Source organism: Colletes gigas, unplaced genomic scaffold (assembly GCF_013123115.1).
Source record: "Colletes gigas isolate AHSC1104 unplaced genomic scaffold, ASM1312311v1 Colletes_gigas_Sc00018, whole genome shotgun sequence".
Lineage (NCBI taxonomy): Eukaryota > Metazoa > Arthropoda > Insecta > Hymenoptera > Colletidae > Colletes > Colletes gigas.
Genome location: NW_025106647.1, coordinates 1,769,901 through 1,794,232, shown reverse-complemented (window position 1 = coordinate 1,794,232; position 24,332 = coordinate 1,769,901). Strand labels below are relative to the sequence as shown.

Below are 24,332 nucleotides of genomic sequence, written 5' to 3'. Positions count from 1 at the left end.
AAAAACATTTGAATCACCATCCATATCTTCACCACGCAGCAATAACATCTGAGTCACCATCCACATCACCACCTAGTAGCAACAACAGCTGAGTCAGACATCAGGCCCAAAACCAAGCACCCCTACTCTACGGCCATACCGACCTTTATAAACCCTTCGCCAAAATAAAGCATAGACCAGTATTTCGAAAGTCAAGACTCGCGTAACGTTACTCTGTCCGTCCCTTATCTTCAGCTACGGCATAAGTCACGACAGAAGGTAACAGTGTACGCACGTTACCTTAAAGTTTCGCGAGTTCGTGTTTCTTCCAAGTGACGCGTAAAGTCCCGTCACATGGGCATAGTGCTTCGCGGCTGAAACAGTTTCGGAGATAGGGTTTGTTTACGTTTCGCTGTTGCGGTCGCGAGTTCATTGATCTCGCGCGCGTGACAATAGTAAACAGTGCGTAGTAAATTGTTGGAAATACTACGCCGAAAGTAGGCCACGACAGTTACGTATGCGGGGTAGGTATTTGGTATCAAATTTTGTCCAGTTTTTTACAAAAAAATATAAATCGTTCAACCGGTCGGATGACTGGCGGTAGGCAAGACAGACTACATATTTATCTCAGAAAATAAACAATAAGAATAAAAGTGAATATAGTGAAATTTATTGTACGTATACTACAAGAAAAGTCGTGAAGTTAAATGGCGCTAAAATAATATTGTGTGTCAGAAATTCTTAACGAAATTTTAAAAACGGTCACTTGTCCAGTCGCGGTAGGTTTAGTGTTGAATTAAATTAAATTTTGAAAGGAACTGACTGAAATTGATTTCCAATAACCTAAAAATTAAAATACCAACTGAGTCATTTATATCTAATTCATATATATATTTGAATATACGAGTAAAAACCAGGTTGTACTAGTTTATAGAATAATTAAGATCAGCATTTGACGCGACGAATTTCGTAGCATTTAGTACTTGCAGAATTATATTAGATGCAGCAATTCTTATTCGTTCTCGTAAATTTCTCACATTCATAATCTGTGATAGGCACCGGATTTGATAAAGCCCCAAGTAAAAAACATAAAGGAGTTAAATCTGATGATCCAGCTGTCTCTCGTGTCTCTTGAACCCGTCTTACGAAATCTTCTTCTAAACCTCTGTCTGATTTCATTGCATTTCTTTCCTTGGATTTCTGTGTTCATTTTAATAATTTATGGAATCGACCTAAGACAATTTTAAATACTTCATCAAAATAAGAAGGACTTAAATAATGCTTTGTTTTTTAATTTTTGAAGTATATTAATCTACTATGCTGCAGTTAATTAATTTGTAATTTATATAATGAAAATCAAACAAAAAAAATTGAATTTTGTTATACATATATTCAAGCCAGAGAGTAGTTTGTACATTTCAAAACAAAAATCGACAAACCTCTTGAAGCAGAAACAAACGTAAAATCGCATGTGACGTTACATAAATAAAATTGAGCAAAATTGATTTATGAATAACACATAATTATATAATATTTATTCACTAATTTGTTTAACAGTATACTTTATTCGATAATTTATTAAAAGGCACGAAATTTCACTCATTATATATAAATATTTAACGTTGGTAAAATTCCGTACCTCTTAATAAATTATGTGTAAAAGTTTGAATATTTAATGTTTATTGTTAAGAAGATTCAAATGTAAAACAAAATACTCTCGAAAAATGAAACATAACTTAAAATAGAATCCTGTAAACGTTATGTACGAATAAATATTGTTTATTTCCATTTACTTTATTTTATATTTTTATTAACGATTACTATTATTTATATTATGAATCGTAATAGTAAAAAAAGGCAAGTAAATGTCAGCGCACATTGTTATGATAAACAACTGTTTATTAAAAGTGTGACATTGTGCATAAATATATATATCAGTGAAATTTTGTTTATCATTTATTATTATAAAGCAGTGAGTATGAAGTCCAACAAGGCAACGCATCGTCGCTAAATTCTTGTGTAAAGATGGCGTTAAATCGACTGAAGTTTAGCTGAGTTTGCAAGAACAATTCGATAATGAGACGTTATCGAAGTCTCAAGTATGCAAATGGGGAAAACTTTTTCGTGAGAGCCGCGACGAAGTGCAAAATTTAATCCATACTCGTCAATCATGCAGCAGCATGACGCTAAAGTTGAACGCATTCGCGAACTTACTCTCGAGGACCGTCAAATCACGGTGCGTGAAATGGCTAAAATGATAAAAATTAGCGTCGATATAGGCACTATTATTCCATAACTATTTAATTTTTTATTTGGAATACAAAATTCTCTATTTTAATTTTTAAATAATATATTTCGAAAATTTCTCAAAGCGCCCAGATCTGTTCGAAATAAAAAGTAACAAAGTAGTTTCATTATTTGTAATATTTGTTATTTCAAAGTTCATTTGATAAAATAGTTATTTCAAATAACTATAAAAACTAACTCAAATAACTTATAATTACAACTTCATTATTTTTAATAATCGAAACATAAAAACTTTTGCAAATCTATTTTCGAAAGTATGTGTTCTTTAAGAAAATTAAAAGAAAGAATCGATTTTTACAATTAAATGTGAAACATTTATTTTTTACTCATTTGGCTGTAACTTGTTAGCATATTACTGCCAGTTTTTAGAATACAATGTCCGCTATGTGGTATCAATTTTTTTTCGACATTCTTCTTCGATTTTTATTATAATTGCTCGGGGTATTTAAAGTATTTTAAGTGATTAATGCGATCTTTCCAGTCTACGATAAATTTCTCGGATATCAATTGCACTTCTTTCTTTTTCACTTAAATATGTATCGCGTGACGCTGTTTAGCAAACAAAAACAATTAAAGATCATTCTTTTCTTTATTGCTCAAATGTAGTATCGAACGATATGTAGGTAATATAAATAATTTATTTGGACAGTCACTGGTGTGCAATATAAAATATTAATACAACAAGCTCTAAAAACAAAAGTAAAAATAATATAGAACAAATGAGAAATATATACTACGTTTAAATCAGGTTGTAATAAATAAGCATTCATATACCCAGAGTTGTGTCAATTCAATTACATTGTAATTCAATTACACAATTCAATTATCCTGTATTTTAATCACACAATTCAATTATACTGTATTTCAATTACACAATTCAATTACACTGTATTTCAGTCACATTAATTTGGCTTTAAGAAATACTTTGAAAGCACATTTTTCAAACGGAAACAATTATCTCAATAAACAATTTGTACCGTTCGCATTTATTTCTATTAATATTTTTTCGGGAAATTGTCCGTTAATTTCGGTAAAGCACCAGTTTACCGTCCACAGATTATTATAGCCACAGCTAAAATTGACAATAGGGTAACCTTTTATGGTGGACTGAGCACGTATAATCCCAAAGCGAAAGCGAAAATCGTTTCCGCGGTCGTGTTTCTTAGAAAAGGACGTCAGAGCGGAAGACGAACGGAAATCCAACTTCGTGAGCAGAAAGAAGGTCAAGATTGAGATTCCCGGTTGCCTGGAACAATTCGCCCAATTTCGTAGCTCTATTGAAAAGCGGGTAACGATCGAAATTCATTCTACGCGAGGGCAGGAAAAATTCATTCCTTACACGAGTTTCGTAGTTCGATTCCCCAGAGTGGACTCGCCAGTTCTCCATAGTCGATCAAAAGTTCCTTCGACTTCCAAGGTGGTTTATGCTCTACAGCTTTGCTAAAACCAAGTTATTTATGCGCTATTTTATTTTGCTTGCAACCGAGGCGTAGGCAAACGAGCTATTTTTCAATAAATAGTCTTTAATTAATATATTTCAAAAATTTTGTTCCCAAAATTGTAATATTCTACTGATTAAAATCAGAGCAATATTTTTGAAATGTGTACGATTGAACTCTAGGCATAGGTAAATAGGCTACATTTTAGTAAATCGTCTTTGATTAATATATTTAACAATTTTTTTTTAACAATTTAACAAAACAATATTTATTACTGAAACATGCACGATCGAACTCGAACCGAGATGGTCAATATTTTTGTATGATAAAGTAATTCTAAACTTAAAAAATTTAATTATCAATTGAAAAATTGTAACAAGTGAAAAATATTAGAACTAAAAATTGCCAATTTTTGTCGGTTCGTCGAACCGTGTTTAATTAATTGGCGAAACGATTCAGCTGTAATTTTGAGAATTTGGTGTTGCTAGACACCTCTAGGGAAATTCTTGTATTCCTCATTTCGCGAAGAAAACCGCTGGAACGAAAGCCTCCTTGAAAATTCACCCTTTCTTTTCGCGTATTTTACGCTCGTCGCATCGACGCCGCCCGAAATTACTCCTTCTTTTTCTTCTTTCGAAATGAGCAGGCGCGAATTCAATGCGCCACGAAACGGACAGACTTCATTCCATTCGGGCTGTTGATTACTTTTCATTGTTAAACGTTACGGTTAAAAATTTTAGGCCGATTCTCATTTCCGACCGGATACGACTAAAACCTTCTGAGAAATCACTTTCTACTTTTATATTGTTTGTATACCTGTGTATGTTGCGTTTTCCTGGCGTGTAGGCGTGAAATGTTCGAGCGAAAGCTTCGACATAAAATGTCTTTTAAAGTAAAGACGTCAATAAAAATAAGAGTGCAGCGGGGAATTTAAATTTTTAGATTAATATTTGTCGGCGACAGCGCGAATATTTTGAGTAAAAAAACAAACTTTTATATGACAAAGGAAAAGATGAAAGTAAAATAGAACAACTGAATCATCGAATGATATTTGAATTTTGTAGGAGTTTTGATTTGATAAGAACATCGAGAAAATTGAAATTTCTCAGGAAACTTTGTAAATTGTTTATTTTAATCAAGGTTTCGTCTTTTCGTATGTTTTAAATCATCCCCTTATACACTTTTATTTTAATTGCACTGATTTATATTTATTTAATAACTAAGTCAAGAGTAAAATATTAAATCATTTAAAATGTTTACATTCTTGGAGTAACAGAAATCATGTTGAGAAAATACTTTATTCTTACAATTTGTAAAGATTCATTTTGGAACAACTTTTTTCTTAACGAATAAAAATCATTGATATTTCGATGAGAGGAAATTTGTAAATTAAATAAAGCATACATTATCTTCTTTATTGTTATCTTGGAGTTTTTGTCGTGACAGTAGTTGCTTAAAAAAATAAAACTGTATTTCGCTGAAATATAACGTATCGTAATCTTGATAAAAATTCATATTTCTTCCTTGTTAAGTATTGATTGCATCTGCTATATAATTATTGGTTTCAACGTAAAATTAAAATGAAAGTTTCATTAATTATGCCTATTAGTCATCGAATAGCCAGAACTATGTGATAGGCAAATTGGCAAAAACAATCTTGGTTCAAATGTTCGTAAGTAGGTACGTAGACCTATATATAACTGCACGAAACTTATTTCTGGAAAGCTTAGTTAACCAGTTTTTAGAAGTTTCAGCGACTACCAATTAGCCACCCTTCTCACGCTCACGGTGAAGGGATCTTTTGGCCGTTTCTACTATTCCTACCCTATCAAATCCCGCAAGTTTTGAATTTGCCTACTTTGGACCAAGTTGTATTAAAACTCTCAAACCACAAGTGAATAAACGTAGTAGGTTCGAATAGCCAACGGTGCTGCGAAAGCAAAAGTCGAGAAATTTATATCAGCAAATCAGCAGTATTCTCTATTTACATTTATTTAAATCCAACAGACTTTAATTTTATAAAATGTAATCACATTTATATAATCACATTTCCAATGTAATCGTTTACCACGATATCTTTTCATGTATTCTTCGCATCTTAAATATATTATTTGAGAAACAAACGATCAAATAACCATTTATTATTCTGTTTTCATGTTTTATTTAAGTCTCTTTAGATTTAAATCTCTCTGTGATCTCAGCGACTTTGTAATAAATTCTTTAGTGTGTTTCGGATCTAATTCAATCTCAGCATTACGGCGCCAATTACTCGAAAGAAACTGTTTTACTGCTGATGGCGCTGTAAACCGACTGGTTTGAAAACACATTTGCTAGGTAGATTTAGCCAGGCAACAAGAATCATATTACTAAAAAATCGTTCTCGCAAAAACAATTGAACCTTACAAATAGTTAGTTAATATATAGTCAGTTAAAACTAACCATCTTCTAGAATCCAGTCGATGAATGAAAAATTTCTTAACTCTTCTCACAAATTTTTCTAAAAGTTGTTTGAGTACAGTAAAATGTGTACTTAAACATTTAAAACAAGCAATCTTTATTATTTTGTTAAAAATGACTTATTGGGAAAATTACCAATTTTATAATAAAATTGAATATGAGTCTCATGATTCGATATGTTACTGCTTCCATTAATTGCAGTAATTATTCTATCAGGTTTTTAATTATTCCTGAGTAATTTTTTTACATGTTACTCCAATATTAAATACCTCCACCAGTATTTCTGTGATTTTCAATCAAGTCTAGAGATTATGGTGGCTATTTCATAATTTTTAATACATTTTCATTCCCCAATTTATAAATAAGTTTTGTACAATTTATCAGTATGCTTAAGATAATTATTTTGCAAATATGTTTAAATATTATTCGTTGAGTTTATTTCCGTAAAAGCAATCCCAGACAATAATTGAACCATCCTTTCCTTTCTTTCGTTAACTCTTTATTATGTTTGTATTATTAACTCTTTAAATTTTCTATTGGAATTGATATTTGAATTTTCTACTTGAATTGAATTGTTTGGATTAATTTATATGCCATAGTAATTCTGAACTTTTCATTAGAAATTCTTTAAATGTTCTACTTGAATTAATATTCGAATTTTCTACTTGTATTGATATTTAAATTTTCTACTTGAATTGATATTTCAGTTTTCTACTTGAATTGAAAGTTGAATTTTCTATTTGAATTGAATTGTTTAGATTAATTTATACACCATGGTATTCCTAAATTTTTTATTAGAAATTCTTTAAATGTTCTACTTGAATTGATATTTTAATTACTACTTTTAATTTCTACTTAAATTGATATTAGAATTTTCTACTTGAATTGGAAGTTGAATTTTCTACTTGAATTAAATTGTTTCGATTAATTTATACACCATAGTATTCCTGAATTTTTTATTAGATATTCTTTAGCTGTTCTACTTGAATTGATATTTGAATTTTCTACATGAATTGACATTTGAATTTTCTACTTGAATTGATATTTCAGTTTTCTACTTGAATTGAAAGTTGAATTTTCTACTTGAATTGAATTGTTTGGATTAATTTATATACCATATAGTGTTCCTGAATTTTTATGTTTGTATTATTATTAAATAAATTATATTACGTTTGCAAAAAAGTACATTTTGCTAAATAATTCGGTTTCACGAACACTGTGTTTCTAAATAAATAATGTACGTAGAGTGCAGTCGTATGTATGGTCATGTTCGTCGTTAAAAATTAATCGTTCTTATTTACATACTATTGTTGTCGGCTCCAATACGCAGCGACATCGCAAAGTTATCTCGATTCCTATTGGTACAGAGGGACTTCCATTTCGACGTTATTTCCCGACAGAACGGTCCAAATACACGGCTGTGAATTTTCCAAAGGACCACATAGTCGGCGTTCTGGGAAGTCGCTTCGTACCCTAACGATTTGCTAACCGACCACTGTTTATAACTCTTCGCGCAGGAACGCTTGAATCGGTGGCTTATACCGTGCGCGCTATAAAATAAATTAATTAATTTTCCTTGCAGAAAATAGTTGCAATTTTCACTGCAACCGTATCCCGCTGTACAGTCGTGGATTTCAGTACACGTTATTAAACAACCACATCGTGACTACCTACAAATTTATTTTGTCGAATGGAAACTATAAATTATAGGAAACTACTCAAAAAGAGACACATTTTATAATTATAGGAAAAAGGAAATGTATTTTCTCTTAATATCCAAAATATTTTAATTCTACAAACAAAACCATATTTGCCTGATTTAAGTAGAATATATTAATACCTGCCCCCCCCCCCCCTCTCACGTTGTTAACTCCGTACTTGTTCGAGGAGTTAGATTATGTAGTAGATCAATTTATTTTATCTACGATCACAATAACTTCTTAAAATTAATAACCAGAAATATGGTCTAGCAAAGTCCAAGTTCTGGTCAGGCGTCCAAATGCCTTCAGAAACCAAGATGTTCCCGTTGGCGTCCAAGTGCCTTCAGAAACCAAGATTGGTCTGGTTGGCGTCCAAAATGCCGTCCTCGAGGAAGACGTCATGTCTCCCTCTTAGTGCCTCCTTGGAGGCGTCGATGTTCGGATTGGGCCTTGTCCTGCCCAATCCGGAATTTGTTTAGGTTTTGGATTGTGCAACGCCCACAGCCTAGTTTGTTCATCTTGCAAATCAAGGTCTGCAGGACGTTGGACAATCCCTGGGTTAATTTATTACCCTACTTTGTCCTAGTGACTGTCCTGGTCCTGATGGCAAGCACGTGAGGGTCTGCGATACATCAATTGCCGTTGAGGGTGGTCTAACCGGGGACCGTTTCCAGAGAAATCTGAAACCGGCATCCGGCCAGACCTAGTCCTTTGGAAATTGCATGCTGTCCGTGAAAAATTGTGACTTCCTCAAAAACGCCACTGTTCATTGTCGAGTGTAGCGGAAACCCTTCACGTGGCGGCAACATACCGCCCACCTTGAACGATTCGCGTTCAATACGTGATCCTTAGAATAATCCTTAATTCTATAGTCCACACAATTAATACAAGTCCAATAACAAAGAACGAAAATCCATACAACACACAAATCCTTACAATTAACATGTTATCCTAACATTAATACACAATAAACTGATAAGCGTCCAAAAATACAGGATATACCTAAGTTACAATTATGAGTGTCCAAAACTATGAGTGTTCGAAACATATCAAAGGTCCCGCCACTGTTCTACACTTACACTTATGTGTACATAAACATTGGCACATTAAACTAAAGTGCAGTCCGTCCATCTGGTGTCTTTGCCCCTGTAGTCGGCACCGACTCGTGGTCCACAGGTAGCAGGCATACCTTGGTCACTGGCCTTTTTACTAGGCCATCAGCTGTTCGTACGGTCACTACCCTAGTGACCTTGTCCTGTCCTGGGTGAATGTCCTCGATCCGTCCAAGTCGCCATCGTAAAGGAGGTAGGTTGTCCAGTGTGCCAGGCCCAAATCTACCTGGGGTAGAGGTCCGCCACTTGTTCCGCTGTTGTAGCTGGTGCAGGTATTCAGATTGCCACCGTTGCCAGAAGTGCTGCACCCGCTGCTGTATAAGTTGGAACCTGCACAGTCTGTTTGATTGAATATCACGCACATCGGGTTTGGGGTGTGCCGTGAGCGCCTCGCCAATCAGGAAATGTCCGGGGGTCAACGGGTCCAGATCCGTAGGATCAGTAGAGAGAGGAGAGAGAGGGCGGGAATTAAAGATTGCTTCCACCTGTGTGAGCATGGTGTACAATTCCTCGTACGTGAGAATGGTCTCACCAATGACCCTTTTTACATGGTATTTTGCTGATTTTATAGCGCCTTCCCACAACCCCCCAAAGTGTGGCGCGCGAGGAGGGATCAAGTGCCATTGTATATTTCTGCCTGACAGAAAGTCCTGTATTTGCTGATTCTGAACCTCATTCTTAAATACGTTAGTCAGTTCGCGTAGTTCGTTCCGTGCCCCAATAAAATTAGTACCGTTATCCGAATAAATGTCCTGGCATAGACCTCGACGACTAATAAATCGCATTAAGCAATTTAAAAAGGCGTTTGTTGAGAGGTCTATTGCCAATTCGATATGAACCGCCTTTGTGGCGAAACAAACAAACAGGCACATATAGCCCTTTGTAGTCGTCCTTGTTCTAGTTCTGTCCTTTATTAAGTACGGGCCTGCGTAGTCCACACCGCAGGTGTAAAACGGTCGCGAGGGTGTGACCCGTTCCGCAGGTAGGTCACCCATTAGAGGGGAAACCGTAATGGGCCTCATGCGCGCACACTTTACGCAGTTTCGAATTACGCCGCGCACCGCGTTTTTCGCCGAAACTATCCAAAACTTTGTACGTAATGAGTACAATACGGCTTGTCCACCCGCGTGTAATAATTGCAAGTGTTCGTAGAGGATTATTAATTTTGTGAACGGGTGTTTCTGACTTAAAATTACGGGGTGTCGCTGCTGAAACGTGAGAGGAGCATTCCTCAGCCGTCCGCCCACCCTCAGCAAGCCTGAGTCATCAAGAAATGGGTTCAACGAATAAACAGTACTATTTTTTGAGATGTCCGTCCCGGATTTTAAGCTTTGAATTTGTTGCAGCGTAATAGTAAATTCATAAAGCCAGCGGATATAGAGTCACACCTTTTATAAACAATCAAGGCTTTTGCTTATAACCAAGTGCCCCTAAGGCGGCTATTTAAATAATAAAATCACTTCAAATCTGCATGGCCCTCCAAATCCAGTCGCTCTATGACTTTACTACCTGCAATAACATCAACAACCGGTGCCAGATGTTTTATGACCAGCCTCAGGTACCGCGCAAAACATTTTGGGCACCAAGCGGTGGCCCGAGCCCGTAGCCTCTCGCGGAAAAACCCGGGCCCGCAAAAATTATTAAAAACCACCGTTATATGCCGCCTCCCACCGACCAACTTCGCCGCCAAAATGATTGGTCGGCGTATTTACCATAAGAACCAGTCAGCAACTGATACCTCCTCCCATGGTCTTGGGTACGCCCATGGCGAGGTTAGCTCTTTGGGCGACCTTGGCCCAAAGAGCAGATTGAGTCAAAACATCAAACAAGCAGCACCGAGAATAAGACCGAACACTACCAAGCAGACCGAAGACTTCATCTGGCGGATATCACATATTGGAGCCTCCAAGCATATCCCCCTAAATAGTCGCACAATATTAAGTTGGCGTGCGACATTGTGCTACTGCGCAAAACAGAATTTCCGAACTGAAATGGCTGAGTTGTGCTATTTTTAAAAGTACGGTCCTGGCGTCCGCAATTTCGCGCACCGAAAGGCAGGTAGAGACCGAAACCATTGGTGCCGAATTATCCCGAGTCATTCGGTTTTCTCGATGTCTTCGCAACCACCGTGAACAATAGGCAGTTACGCGGATCAGGCGGCTGTACGACGAAAACCTAGTGAATATGTCCCATTCACTGGTTTGCGTCGATACAAGACATCTGCTAATTGTTCGTTCTTCCGGAGGATCTTGAGTGGTTACCTCCATTGCTGGCCAACAGTCAGGACTTTGCGCCAGCCACTCGGGTCCATTCCACCAGAGTCCAGCATTTGCTAATTCTGACGGTCGGAGTCCTCTAGAGATGATGTCCGCTGGGTTCTGTTCTGATGTTACGTGGTTCCATGTATCGCTCGTCAACCTTTGTATTTCTGTTGTCCGATTCGCCACAAACGTCTTCCATCGACTCGGGGAAGCCTTGAGCCACGCGATGACTATCGTCGAGTCCGTCCAATAAAATTCCTGATAGTCATGGCTCAATGCACTTCTAACCTTGCTAATTAATTGCGAAAGCAATAAGGCTCCGCACAGCTCAAGTCGTGGGAGTGAAATTCTTTTTAATGGAGCCACGCGTGACTTGGCACAAAGCAGCTGCACTTTGCATGTCCCTTGTGTACCTACAGTCCGTAAATATACACAGGCTCCGTATGCCCTTTCCGAGGCATCGCAGAACCCATGTATTTGAGTCGACTGGCAGTCAGGGAGAGAAGCGTGTCGAGGTACCACGATGCTGTTGATATGGTCCAAGTCCGTCCGGTACGTTGTCCACTGGGAATGAATGTCTTGGGGCAACGATTCATCCCATGCTAATTGTAGCTGCCATAATTTTTGCATGGACAACTTCGCCTGTAATATAGCAGGAGCTATCAGTCCTAGGGGGTCAAAGATTTTGGCTATGTCCGAGAGTATACTTCTCTTGGTGATCCGTTTGTCCTTAAAAATAGTCACCGAATACCGCAAATTGTCCTTGTTTGCATCCCATAAGAGTCCTAAAGTCTTTGGTTCCTTGTCCGCGTTGATTTCGACGTGTGGTTGTTCGTCTTCGCCCAAATTTAAGATGCGCATGTCATTGGTCGCCCATTTGCGAAGGGTAAAGCCTGCGCTGTCCAAAATCCTTTTCAATTCGTCCTTTAGTTCTTTGATTCATGTCCAAGAGTCCGTTCCTGTAAGGAGGTCATCCACATAGAAGTCTTCTATGATCGTTAAGCGGGCGGCAGGGAATTCTTCTCGGTGGATTTCCCCTAACTGACGAAGTGCTCGTGTGGCTAGAAATGGTGCTGATGCGGTGCCGTATGTCACCGTGTTAAGTTCGAAGACTCTTATTTCTTCTGATTCGTTTGTCCTCCACAAAATCCGTTGGTATTGGCGATCTTCCGTCCTGATGCGGATCTGTCGGTACATTTTTTCAATGTCCGCCGACAGCACGTACTTGTGTTTCCGGAAGCGCAACAAAATCGACAATAGGTCGTCCTGAACCGTTGGTCCAACCATTATTTGCACGTCGTTAACTGACAATCTTGATGTGCTCTTACACGAGCCATCAAACACAACGCGCAGCTTCGTAGTTGTGCTGGTCTCCTTCAGAACTGCGTGGTGCGGTAGAAAATATCCTGGAATTGAGTCTTGCTTGTCCAATCTCGCGATTTCAGTCATGTGTCCTAATTCTTGGTACTCTTTCATGAATTTTATGTAACGCTGTTTTAATTCTGGTTGTCTGCGGAGCCTGCGTTCTAAGGATAGAAGTCTGCGGTGCGTTTGTTCGTACGATGTTCCGAGTTCGATGAGCGTGTCCTTAAATGGAATTCCTACAACGAAGCGTCCGTCCTTGCCGCGTTCGGTGTTTTCCAAAAAATGCCGCTCGCAAAGGTCCTTGGGAATCTGTCTGGACGGCTCAGATGCGGAGTCCTCGATTTCCCAAAACCTTTGTAATTCTTCATGTAGTTGTTCGTTTGTTACTAGGTTGCAATTGACCTGAGAATTGGTTGCAGTGTCCGGAAAACCAATTCTGCCTGCTAAAACCCACCCTAATTGGGTTTTTTGCAGGATAGGTTGATTTCGACCTAGTGAATGCCTACCGATGCACTGAATGTCCCAAAATAATCCAGCACCAATGATCATTTGTACCTCGCGTGGTTCATTAAGCCGTGGGTCCGCTAATTTAAAGTTCGACGGAACCTGAATACGTCCGTTGTCCAGGGCTGTCCCTGGCAAATGCCCCGTGATCCGCGGTAGGATCAGACACGAAATGGACCTTTTAAATCCGTTGTACATGGATTTGATTTCTATCCATGCCTTGCGGTGCACTCCATGATTGGAGCCTCCTATTCCCGTGACGCGGGTGTTCGAGTCCTTACACGGTAAACCCAATTTCGTTATCATGGCTTCCGTAATAAAATGCGATTGCGATCCCGAGTCCAACAACGCTCTACATTCGTGCTTTAGTCCTTTATGATCCTTAATGTAAACTACAACGGTGGAAAGGATCACCGCTTCTGACACCGATTCTGCTTGTGTAACGCAAGACATAGAATTCAGCGCAGTATTTGCGCTCGTTTGTTCGGGCTGTTCAATGACTGTATTTGACTGTTTTGCAGTCTGGTCCAGGTGCAGAAGCGTATGATGCCTTTTCCCGCACAGTTTACACGGATCACGCGTACAGTCCATGTTCCGGTGTCCTATCGCTAAGCAATTAAAACATGCACGCAGTTGCTGTACGCGTGAAATCCGTGCTGAAGGCGTAAGCCTTTTAAATTCCGCACATTGGGCAACTGCGTGCTGTTTCTTACAAAGTAAGCACGAATGAGAGGTTGTAGCATGTGCGACTACCTGAGTTACCCGGGGACGGTTCGTACCTGCAACTGGCTGGTATTGCGGTTTGAGGGTAACTTGCGGTTTTTCGAATTGTACCTTTTCTAGGTATCGACAATGTTCCTCTAAAAATCCGTTCATGTCTCGTAACGTTACGTCGCCTGTAATTCGTGACTGGTGTCGTTCCCATTCACGTTTCGTCGCTGAATCTAATTTTGTCGATACCAGGTAAATTATTATTGTGTCCCAGAATTCTGTCCGTTCTCCTAAGGCCTTAAGGGCTAATAAACTATTGTTCACCCCGTCCAGTAATCGTCGCAGTCCTGTACATGATTCCTTTGCCACCGTCGGCAAATCCCAAAGCGTCCGTACTTGATTGTGCTTTAATGCCTTTTTGTTCTCAAATCGGCTCTTTAAAGCGTCCCATGCAAACAAATAATTCATGTCCGATATCCCCAACGTCTCAATCACCCTAGCCGCGTCACCCTTAATTGCGGAGTTCAAATAGTGAAATTTCTCTATGTTGTTCAGTGTACTGTTCGTATGAATTAATGACTCGAATGTATCCCTAAATTTAATCCATAAACTATATGTCCCGTCGAAGGTTGGAAGCTCGATGGTGGGTGGCTTAACCTTAGACTGAATCTCAAAGTTTGACTGAGACGTATTTGAAGCCATCCCAGTTGCAGGTCCAACCCGTGGGAGCTCCGGTTTTTGCCATTGCGAAATGATGTCTTCCGCAAGACCAACAGTTTCGCAATAGTCAAGTTCAAATTCATCGCGTATGGTTTCATGCGTGCGTTCAGCTTCGGTGCCTTCTACTGTACTTTCGATTTTCTGTTGCACCGAATCGAAGCTCTCAAATATAGGCGTCGTTTTACCTAATCGTACTCTAAGCGCAGCAGGACTGGATGTTCTATCGTACGAATCGACATAATTTTTGAAACGCGTCAAAGTTGCCCTGATCTTTCCGCGTTCAAGAATGAGGTTCTTTAGTGCGGGGTCCATTGTCTCAACACAGGTCGAAAGAAATCAGAAAGGACTTACAGGTAGTTGACGAGGAATACTCAGCGTCGTGCGTCGTCCAGAGCCTTTCAATGCCTCAGGTGCGTCCGATACAGGTCAGGCGTTGGCCTTGGCGTCCCGAGTCCTTTGGTGAGTTGGTAAGCGCCTGATGTCGTCTACCGAGCAGGTAGCTGTTGTCCGATGTCAGCGTCCTTCTTCCAACCCGTTGTCCAGGTCAAGAGTGGTTTATGACTGCGTTGTCGTTCACAGTTCCACAAATTTCACTCGTTTTCGCGACCTTTAATGTTCGTTGTACGTTCTTTGTCCGGTTCACTGATTTTACAATCCGGCTCGAAGGACCAAATGTTAACTCCGTACTTGTTCGAGGAGTTAGATTATGTAGTAGATCAATTTATTTTATCTACGATCACAATAACTTCTTAAAATTAATAACCAGAAATATGGTCTAGCAAAGTCCAAGTTCTGGTCAGGCGTCCAAATGCCTTCAGAAACCAAGATGTTCCCGTTGGCGTCCAAGTGCCTTCAGAAACCAAGATTGGTCTGGTTGGCGTCCAAAATGCCGTCCTCGAGGAAGACGTCATGTCTCCCTCTTAGTGCCTCCTTGGAGGCGTCGATGTTCGGATTGGGCCTTGTCCTGCTCAATCCGGAATTTGTTTAGGTTTTGGATTGTGCAACGCCCACAGCCTAGTTTGTTCATCTTGCAAATCAAGGTCTGCAGGACGTTGCACAATCCCTGGGTTAATTTATTACCCTACTTTGTCCTAGTGACTGTCCTGGTCCTGATGGCAAGCACGTGAGGGTCTGCGATACATCAATTGCCGTTGAGGGTGGTCTAACCGGGGACCGTTTCCAGAGAAATCTGAAACCGGCATCCGGCCAGACCTAGTCCTTTGGAAATTGCATGCTGTCCGTGAAAAATTGTGACTTCCTCAAAAACGGCACTGTTCATTGTCGAGTGTAGCGGAAACCCTTCTCGTGGCGGCAACACACGTTATAAAGAAAAAAAATATTAAAAAATTACAAGTATACAATACGGAAATTTAATTTGTAGTCAAATAAATTCAGACAATAATCTGAACAAATGAGCATTTCAATTTTTCTAAGGACGTTCCACAATTTCAAAAAATTAGGAAAAATTACACACTAATAACCGCAACGAGACCCAAAAACTGTAAAAATATAAACGTGGCCACTATGATAACTTCAATATGAAATCGGCATTTTTAAATATTTTTAATTGTTTTAATTCGCAACGAAAAAATCTGAAAAATTCAAAAACGTGTACACCTTCGGGTAGAGTGTTCACGATTTGTTTCATAATTTTGTATTCGGTACAACAAACCCACAAACGTTTTTAAACTTCTTTGATCGTTTAAAATTCCGTTTTGCAACTAAAAATTGTGAAAGAATTCAGAATATTCGTGATTTTTTTTATAATATTTTATTCGACACAACAAAAGAAATGGAGCTTAAACTGTAAATTACGTCGTGCAACAACCCTAACCGTAACAGCAAGGGAGGCGAGTTAATATTCTCTAAAAAAAGTGCTCCATCGATACATTTAAAATTGAATTTGGTTTGGGGTCACATTTACCATGCTTATTCGGACGCTTTCCGCGTCCATGAGTTTTCTAGAAGGGCGGCGAGGGGCGATGGCCTCGCAGGTAGGTTCGAAACGTGTTAAGTATAGCATCGGGAATTTTGTCTTTCACGATGTTTGAGTCCGAGATATCCGGTGAAACGGACGCTGGAAAGCGAACGATGGTTCGCAAGCGATACACGCCACGCGTTTCGACTGTGTGCTTCTTTTCGTTTCAGCAGTAACTTCTCTGATATCGACTGGAGTCCTCCACTCGGTTGCATATTCGCTCAACGTACCGTAAACAAGTCAATACAGATGCACACACGCGTGCATACATCTTGCTTCTCTCTACTGTATCTTGCCGTTATCCTGCAGCGCTTCGCCCTTCCTGGCCAACGGGACTCTTTGAAGCAAACGCTGTCCGATAAACTCCTATTGATTGAAAGCCTTACGCTTTTTATTTCGGGTACAGCTATTCGCTTGCCCTTCTATTTCTATTTTCATAACGGTGACGAGTCGCTCGCGAGGACGACGACGCACTGCCTCTGCTGTCGACACGTTCGCGTAATCGACAGACAAATGGTCTTTTTTCTTCCATCAAAGACACCCAGGTTGTTAACATTGCGAAAAAGGGGCTAAATTTCGTGTGTAAATATACATTGTATTAAATAATATTGCATTTATCATCATTTTTAAAGGGGGGTGTTAGAAAATTTATATTTAATTTTGTTTGGCTCTGAAGGAGTCAACAAGTGCACAAAAATAACGCTCATTTTTCTCATTTACAGTTTTTTTTCAGGTCCAGCGGATCAAGACAATGTGACGAGAGTTCTCGTTCTCGCGGCCAGAGGGCCACGCTCTCGATGTTTCTCTTGTAAGCGCTCGACCAACCGCCTGCTCTTATACTATACAGGGTATTCGTCCACTCCTGGGAAACATTTTAATGAGAGATTCTAGAGGCCAGAAGAAGTCGAAAATCAAAAATACCAATTTGTTGATTGAGGCTTCGTTAAAAAGTTACTAACGAAATTATTGTCAAAAATTATTAATAAAATTTGTCCACCTACACGAATTTTTTCCTCGAAAATGCGTAGGATCTAGGGGGTATATGTATTCACCAAAAGTGATTGTAATTGACCCCTGTAGCTAAAAATAATTTTTCTGGAATGATTTGAAATCTTTTTATTTCGCCGAAAAATTTTCCGGTCGGTATGGAACTTTAAACGTTAATAACTTTTTAACGAAGACTCAATCAATAAATCGGTATTCTTGATTTTCAACTTATTTTGGTCTCTAGAATCTCCCATTAAAATATTTCCCAGAGATGGCCGAACACCTTGTATATGTATACGCTTCTCGACTGGCCATTGAATGTCCAAACATCTGAGCCAAGGTCTGCTAGGGTTGCATCACTAATGAGTTCACTAGTTTGACCTGTATAGTAAGTACCCGTTATCAAAGTTCACCCTTCATTACTAACCAAATTTTTTGCACGTACACACCCTCCAAACTATTAAATTTCGAAATCTTGTAATTTCAAGGGCTTCCTGCAAGCTTTTCAAAGGATAAACAACTAACAAATATCTCTCAAACACCAAGTTACAAGTCTTATTTGATGATGCCCACCAATATCAAGACTTGAATTATCAACCTCCATTATAATCCAGTTACGAAAAAATATCTATTAGAAAATTTGAGATACAAACCATCCCATTTGAGGTCATCATATTCTGTCACGCTTTAAAAATCGACCATGAGCTTGAATTGAAAAAAGACAAAAGCCCCCCAAACTTAATTTTAAATCTAAAAATGGTGACCAGTGCCAGAACAAATAGTTCCCCCAACAACCACTATCCCACCAGCCTAGAGTAAAGTAGGTCCAACAGTGGCACCTGACCCTCAGACCGTGACCTAACAGAAACAAGGCGAAATGGAAATGTACCTTGAGTACAAAATAAAAGAAGAGATCCACTTCGCTCTCCAACTCCAAAGACACTGTGAAAACACCAGTCCCCTTTAAACGAAGTAAGTATTGATATATCTGCCGCACCAACTCCACGAAGTACAGTGATTTGGTATATTTGCTGTCTATACAGGCAAACAGGAAAATCTATAGTTCCTCGAAAATCGCAAATAACAAACCAATACATTAACTTCTATATAGAATGTTAACAAAAAAATCTACGATTTTAGAAATTGGGTCATAAAACTTCCAAAATTATTCCTTTGTTTACAGTCGATTTATTAGAAAGAGACTTGTTGCTTGTAAATATAAAAGTTAATTTTACATTGAAAGGATCGATTTTTTTATTCAATCAATTGTAGTACTGACAGGTCCAGAATTCGTAAACCAGGAAGTTGTAACGATTGTGGACACAGGATCTGAATGTAATTAAGAAAAATGCAATTCCTCTAGGTATTATCATACCCAATGTAAATGACACTTGTACAGAATTAGCATAATGAGATATAATTTTTTCGTTTACATTTAAAATTACATTTCTGATACAGAATACGATATTGGTGTTAATATTGTATTAATTTCTGAATCAGATAAAATGTACATGTCAGTCTTGTTTGCAATTTCGCGCGCTGCATGGTTTGCTATCATCTTCCATAGTTATCGAGTATCTGACATGCCGGTTTCTACGTATGTTCGTCATCTAGGACAAAAGTTGGAATCCGTAAGAGGAGTTCAGACCGCAGGATAGCCTCGGGGATCTAGCAATGTTCTGAGAGAGGTATTGAACTTGTCAAATATTGATGTCTCTTTGCAACTGTGTCGGTTAGCTAAGTCTTGTTGTCTAGCAACTGTCTATTAATATAGCGACGAATATTTGAATATCTCGTAGAGAAAAATAGTCTACCAACATTTTGAAAAATTAATCGTTGACTCGATGCTCGTTCAGGACCAATCATTAATATTCCAATTTAATTTTTGTGTGTTCACATTCACTTAAGTAGTATCACTTGTTAAAATTTTCAGATATTATCTGTATGTTCATATAAACTGTGTTTAATTATTTTTACGTGCCTCGAAGTGAATGTCATATATTACGAAAGGACTTATTTGCCTATTACATCCACGTTTTAACTGTTTAACATTGTTGATTCATTCTGAAATATTCGTGGAAACTGAAGCAGAAAATTTTATCCGCATTAAAAAGAAAAAAACAAGTTTTTCGTACCGAGGTTCACGGACGAACGTCACATAATTAGGAGACTTAAGACGAAACTTGAGGGCACTTAGTTATCGCTGCACCTTCAGAGAACCCTCAAACGATGTTTCTTCAATTAGTCGCCAGGATACGCCCTCATATTGAAGAAGCTAGTAAAGAATGTCGAATGAATATTACAGGTTAATTAGCTACTTTCTCGGTTCTTCAGCCCGCAATATTATCTCGAATATTAACAAACGAACGGTTTCCTAAGTAAAAGCAATTACTCGAGAAGCCTGCGGTTTAAAATAAATGTTTTCGCTATAAATTTAATCATATCGATAACTGGTGTTTCTGTTGAAAATATTGCAAATATTGGTTGTTCAGGTTTTGTAACGCTAGTGTTAAAAATCCTTAATTTAGTAGCCTCGCGGACAAATCTGTAAGCAAATTATGATAAGAGTGGGGCGATCGATAGCCGATCACTCTCTTTCCACGAGATAACGTAAAAGTAATTACACGTGTTAATAAATTCTTTTCTTCAAACGTTTTCTTCAACCTTCTCCTCGTTAAAGTTTTAATATTGAATTATATTGAATATTGAATATTATTTAATATTGAATTTAAAGTTTTAATTTTTTATTCCATATTATACAAACAAACAAATTATTAGATACCACAAAATTCAAAAATTCTTTATACTTATAAATAATTAAATCACTTAAATGATTTACGTTAAGCAGAAGTAATTCTACAGATGTGCAATCATATTGCGTTTTAGATAATTCTAGAACTGAATTAGTTATACAGTTATTCTAGTTTTAAATGCAATTTTTTGTTCAATGTTATACAAACAAATTATTAGATACCACAAAATTCAAAAATTCTTTACACTTATAAATAATTAAATCACTTAAATGATTTAAGTTAAGCAGAAGTAATTTTACAGATGTGTAATTATATTGCGTTCTAAATTATTCTAGTTTTGCACGAACCAAAATTAGTTATATAATTATTGTAATTGAAATTACACTGTTTTAGTTGTGGAAAATACAAAAGTAGTATACAGGATGTTTTTGGGTTAAATGCTATGAACATACTTAAAAAACATTTCCTTCAAGAGATATTTACTTTTAAAGATGAAATCGAAATAATTTTCCAGACAAAAAAATACCAGATTAGGCACTTACAGAAAACATTGATTCGACAATACTGTTAAATAGATATATACTTAATTCAAAATTTATATTTTTTTTGTTTTAAAAAAACCACACATTTGCATGATCCATATTCGAGAACAAATTTTGCTTTTTATTATTAGTATCTTTAGTTTCTCATTTAAGATGAAACAGAAAATTTTAATAAAAATAAAAATCTTATATTCCAGGTATAATTCAAGAATTTAAAAAAAAGTAACTTGTCTTTCTCTGGTGGATTATTTTTATGTTGTCGCTTAGGGTAATATTACAGATGTAATATTTATCTGTTTTTTATTTAAGAAGAAATACAAAATTTGATTAAAAATAGAAATCTAATATTTCAGGTATAATTCAAGAATTTAAAAAAAATAACTTCATATTCTTTCTAGTCTGGTGGATTATTTTTATGTTGTTGTTTACGGTAATGTTAAAGGTGTAATATTTATCTGTATAAGTCTGTCTTGTAATTGCAAAGAGTTTTCCCGTTCCCACAGTCGAGTATATGTAACAGTCTTGGAGAAATAATAGCCTCGGTCGCCTCTAATATCTTTGGCAGCGCGGCAATTCGATCGAGCATTCGTTCCTTCCTTCATCTGTGCTTTCGTTTCCTTTGTTTCTTTCTCGTCATTGTCGACCAATAGCATGGCACCGTCCGATAGCGACAAAAGAGTTGGAGTATCGGCCCGCTGATGGAGCGGCCCGCTAAGAAATCTGATTGTAAAGGACGACCGACCTAACGCTTCCATTTTTCCTGCGACATTGCCTGTATCCCGCAAAAATCTATTTCTCTCTTTTTATTATTTCTTATTCCGCCGACTCACGCGTCGCCTCGGTCACGGCTGTTTCGCCCTCGCTTTTCAAAGAAATATCACGACTATTTCAATTCTCGCTGATATTGCCGACCGATAGACGAGCAGGGGTTTACCCGAGGCGAACCGGAGCCATCCTTTATTTTATACAGAGCCATGTACCCGTGTAGCATTCCGAACCCCTTCTGCATTGCTTTCCTCCTCTTCGATTCACTTTTTTTTACCAAGGATCAGAAGTGTTTTTGATACTAGCACTTCCCCACTCCATTCCTTCCATTTGTTTCCATTTCATTAAACGTCGTATAATTGTTTGAATTAATTCTTGTATCGCAGTATTCGTGAATCATTTAAATTTTCTACTTGAATTGATATTAGAATTCTCCACATGAATTTACATTTGAATTTTCTACTTGAATTGAGTTGTTTGGATTAATTTATATGCCATAGTTTTTGTGACTTTTTCACTATAAATTTTTTAAATTTTCTACTTGAATTGATATTTTAATTTTCTACTTCAATTGAATGTTGAATTTTCTACTTGAATTCAATTATTTGGATTAATTTACATACCATAGTATTCCTGAATTTTTTATTAGATATTCTTTAGCTGTTCTACTTGAATTGGAAGTTGAATTTTCTACTTGAATTGACATTTAAATTTTTTACTTGAATTGATATTCGAATTTTCTACTTAAATTGAAAGTTGAATTTTCTACTTGAATTCAATTATTTGAATTAATTTATACACCACAGTATTCCTGAATTTTTTATTAGAAATTCTTTAAATTTTCTACTTAAATCGAGAGATCTATATTTGCAGCTAATTTTTTAAATTAAAATTTCTAAATTAATTTTATTTGCTACTTACCAAGGATAGTTTACTATCATTTTTAATTATAGAATCTATTATTTTAGAAAGAGAGACAAATATTCTCAGGCACTGTCCAAATGATCGTCGCCTATCGATTTTGTATACCACATATTTAATTTGATAAATTCCTAATTTGTTCGCTAATTGTGCCAAAGTTAGTTATTTCGTATTCCCATCAACATATTATGTATAACCATAATGGGAAACAATCGTAGAATAATAATTATTCGTTCGATTGAAACGTTTTCGGTTCCAAATAACAATTATAAATGCCCGAAAAAGATTTTTCCTTCGATTGTTTATAAAGGTTATCGATGAGAGAAATTTTCTTTCGACAACGAGAAAAATTCATTTTGGTTGCTCGTAACTGTTATAAACGATTCAAAATTCTATTTTGATTTATCGTAATAGTTATCGACAAGGCAAATTTATTTCGAACACTCTTAATAGTTATATTCACGTTACAGTACTCCTAGAATTTCGATCAAAATTCACATATTTATTTACAAATTCTAAGTGTTTCAGTCTGTTTGCTTTAGAAATGTAAACTTCCTTTCACGCTACTCTGCCATTAGTAAGATTTGGCGAATATCTACCGTCGAGAAGGCCTTCTTAATCCTTGATGAAACTTCTGCTGTTAAGTTTATTACACTAGGATTTAGTCCTAGGATTAATTTTAATTTAGATAGCTACGTACTATTCGTTTCAGTTAGACTTTTGTTCCTTTCACGTCCTTCTGCATTGTTGAATATACCGTTAGATTTTTTTCTACTAGGATGGCTTTTACCTATTATAACTCTGATTTTAATCGAAGATTGAATACTGTCCTGAACTGAATAACTAATTTTGTTTCGCACAAATCTACAATAACTGTCTAACTAATTTTGCTACGTACAAACTTACAATAACTGTATAACTAAATTTACTTTGTATAAAACTTACAATAACTGTATAACTAATTTTTTTCCTGCAAAACTATAATTGCTGTATAATTAATTTTGTTTTGTGAAAATCTACAATAACTGTATATCTAATTTTTTTCGTGCGAAACTATAATTGCTGTATAACTAATTTTGTATCGTGCAAAACTACAATGACTGTATAACTAATTTTTTTTCGTATAAAAATACCAACCTCTATACTTTTTGAAACCTTGATAGGAACTATTCTTAATAAATATAGTGACAATAAATGAGGAACATCGTTGACAGAATTCGAAACCTTTTATATTTCTGTTCAATAACATGTACAGTTTTTATAGCCACTTTATTCGCTAAAACAATCTTGTGTGTTTTTTATTGAAAATAAACATCACATAGTACTGATAGTTCTTCAATTCATTTTTTATAAAAAATGTTCAAAGCGCTTCGAAAAACGCTATGAATATTCAGGAAGCATGTACAAACCATTCAACAGTAGCAATATGACCACGAAATTCCTTTTGGCGTTACAGTTACTTTATAAAATTTTGTCGTACCCCAGATTGAGTTTTAAACACTTTTTAAGAGTACGTGTGAGTTAGCAAAGTTTAGTATAGTTCGAAAAAAATTGTTTTGGCAGAAACAAGCTTTCTCAGAGATAATTATATTTGGAAACTAGTCAATTTCTATCGTTAGATAGATATAAGAATCTTAGTAATATCGTTATTTTCATTATTAAAAATCTTTGCTCGAATTTTTCCAACTTTCCTGCTCGTACTGTATTTTATTTTTTAACAGTAAGCATTGCTGGCACGAACAATGATTTCAATAAGGAAATAATACCGATCATAGAAGTCTCGACTAAGCAAATAATCGGAGAGCTTCGAATACCATCGTTCCTTCAATCC

At 36.9% G+C, this 24,332-nt stretch overlaps 3 protein-coding genes across 3 annotated transcripts; all 3 read right to left on the bottom strand.

Moving 5' to 3' along the window:
* Positions 1-8,993: 8,993 nt before the first annotated feature.
* LOC122400519 lies at positions 8,994-10,016 on the bottom strand. The gene has a single exon (XM_043402039.1). The coding sequence runs from the start codon at positions 10,014-10,016 to the stop codon at positions 8,994-8,996; it is 1,023 nt and encodes a 340-aa protein (XP_043257974.1).
* Positions 10,017-10,931: 915 nt separating this feature from the next.
* LOC122400518 lies at positions 10,932-12,116 on the bottom strand. The gene has a single exon (XM_043402038.1). The coding sequence runs from the start codon at positions 12,114-12,116 to the stop codon at positions 10,932-10,934; it is 1,185 nt and encodes a 394-aa protein (XP_043257973.1).
* Positions 12,117-12,194: 78 nt separating this feature from the next.
* Positions 12,195-14,867, bottom strand: LOC122400517. The gene has a single exon (XM_043402037.1). It carries the CDS (start codon positions 14,865-14,867, stop codon positions 12,195-12,197), a length of 2,673 nt encoding a protein of 890 aa, XP_043257972.1.
* Between the last annotated feature and the right edge of the window lie 9,465 nt (positions 14,868-24,332).

Excerpts from the sequence above, each read along its gene's own strand:
- LOC122400519 (XM_043402039.1), bottom strand. The coding sequence starts at position 10,016 with ATGAGGCCCATTACGGTTTCCCCTCTAATGGGTGACCTACCTGCGGAA.
- LOC122400518 (XM_043402038.1), bottom strand. The coding sequence starts at position 12,116 with ATGCGCATCTTAAATTTGGGCGAAGACGAACAACCACACGTCGAAATC.
- LOC122400517 (XM_043402037.1), bottom strand. The coding sequence starts at position 14,867 with ATGGACCCCGCACTAAAGAACCTCATTCTTGAACGCGGAAAGATCAGG.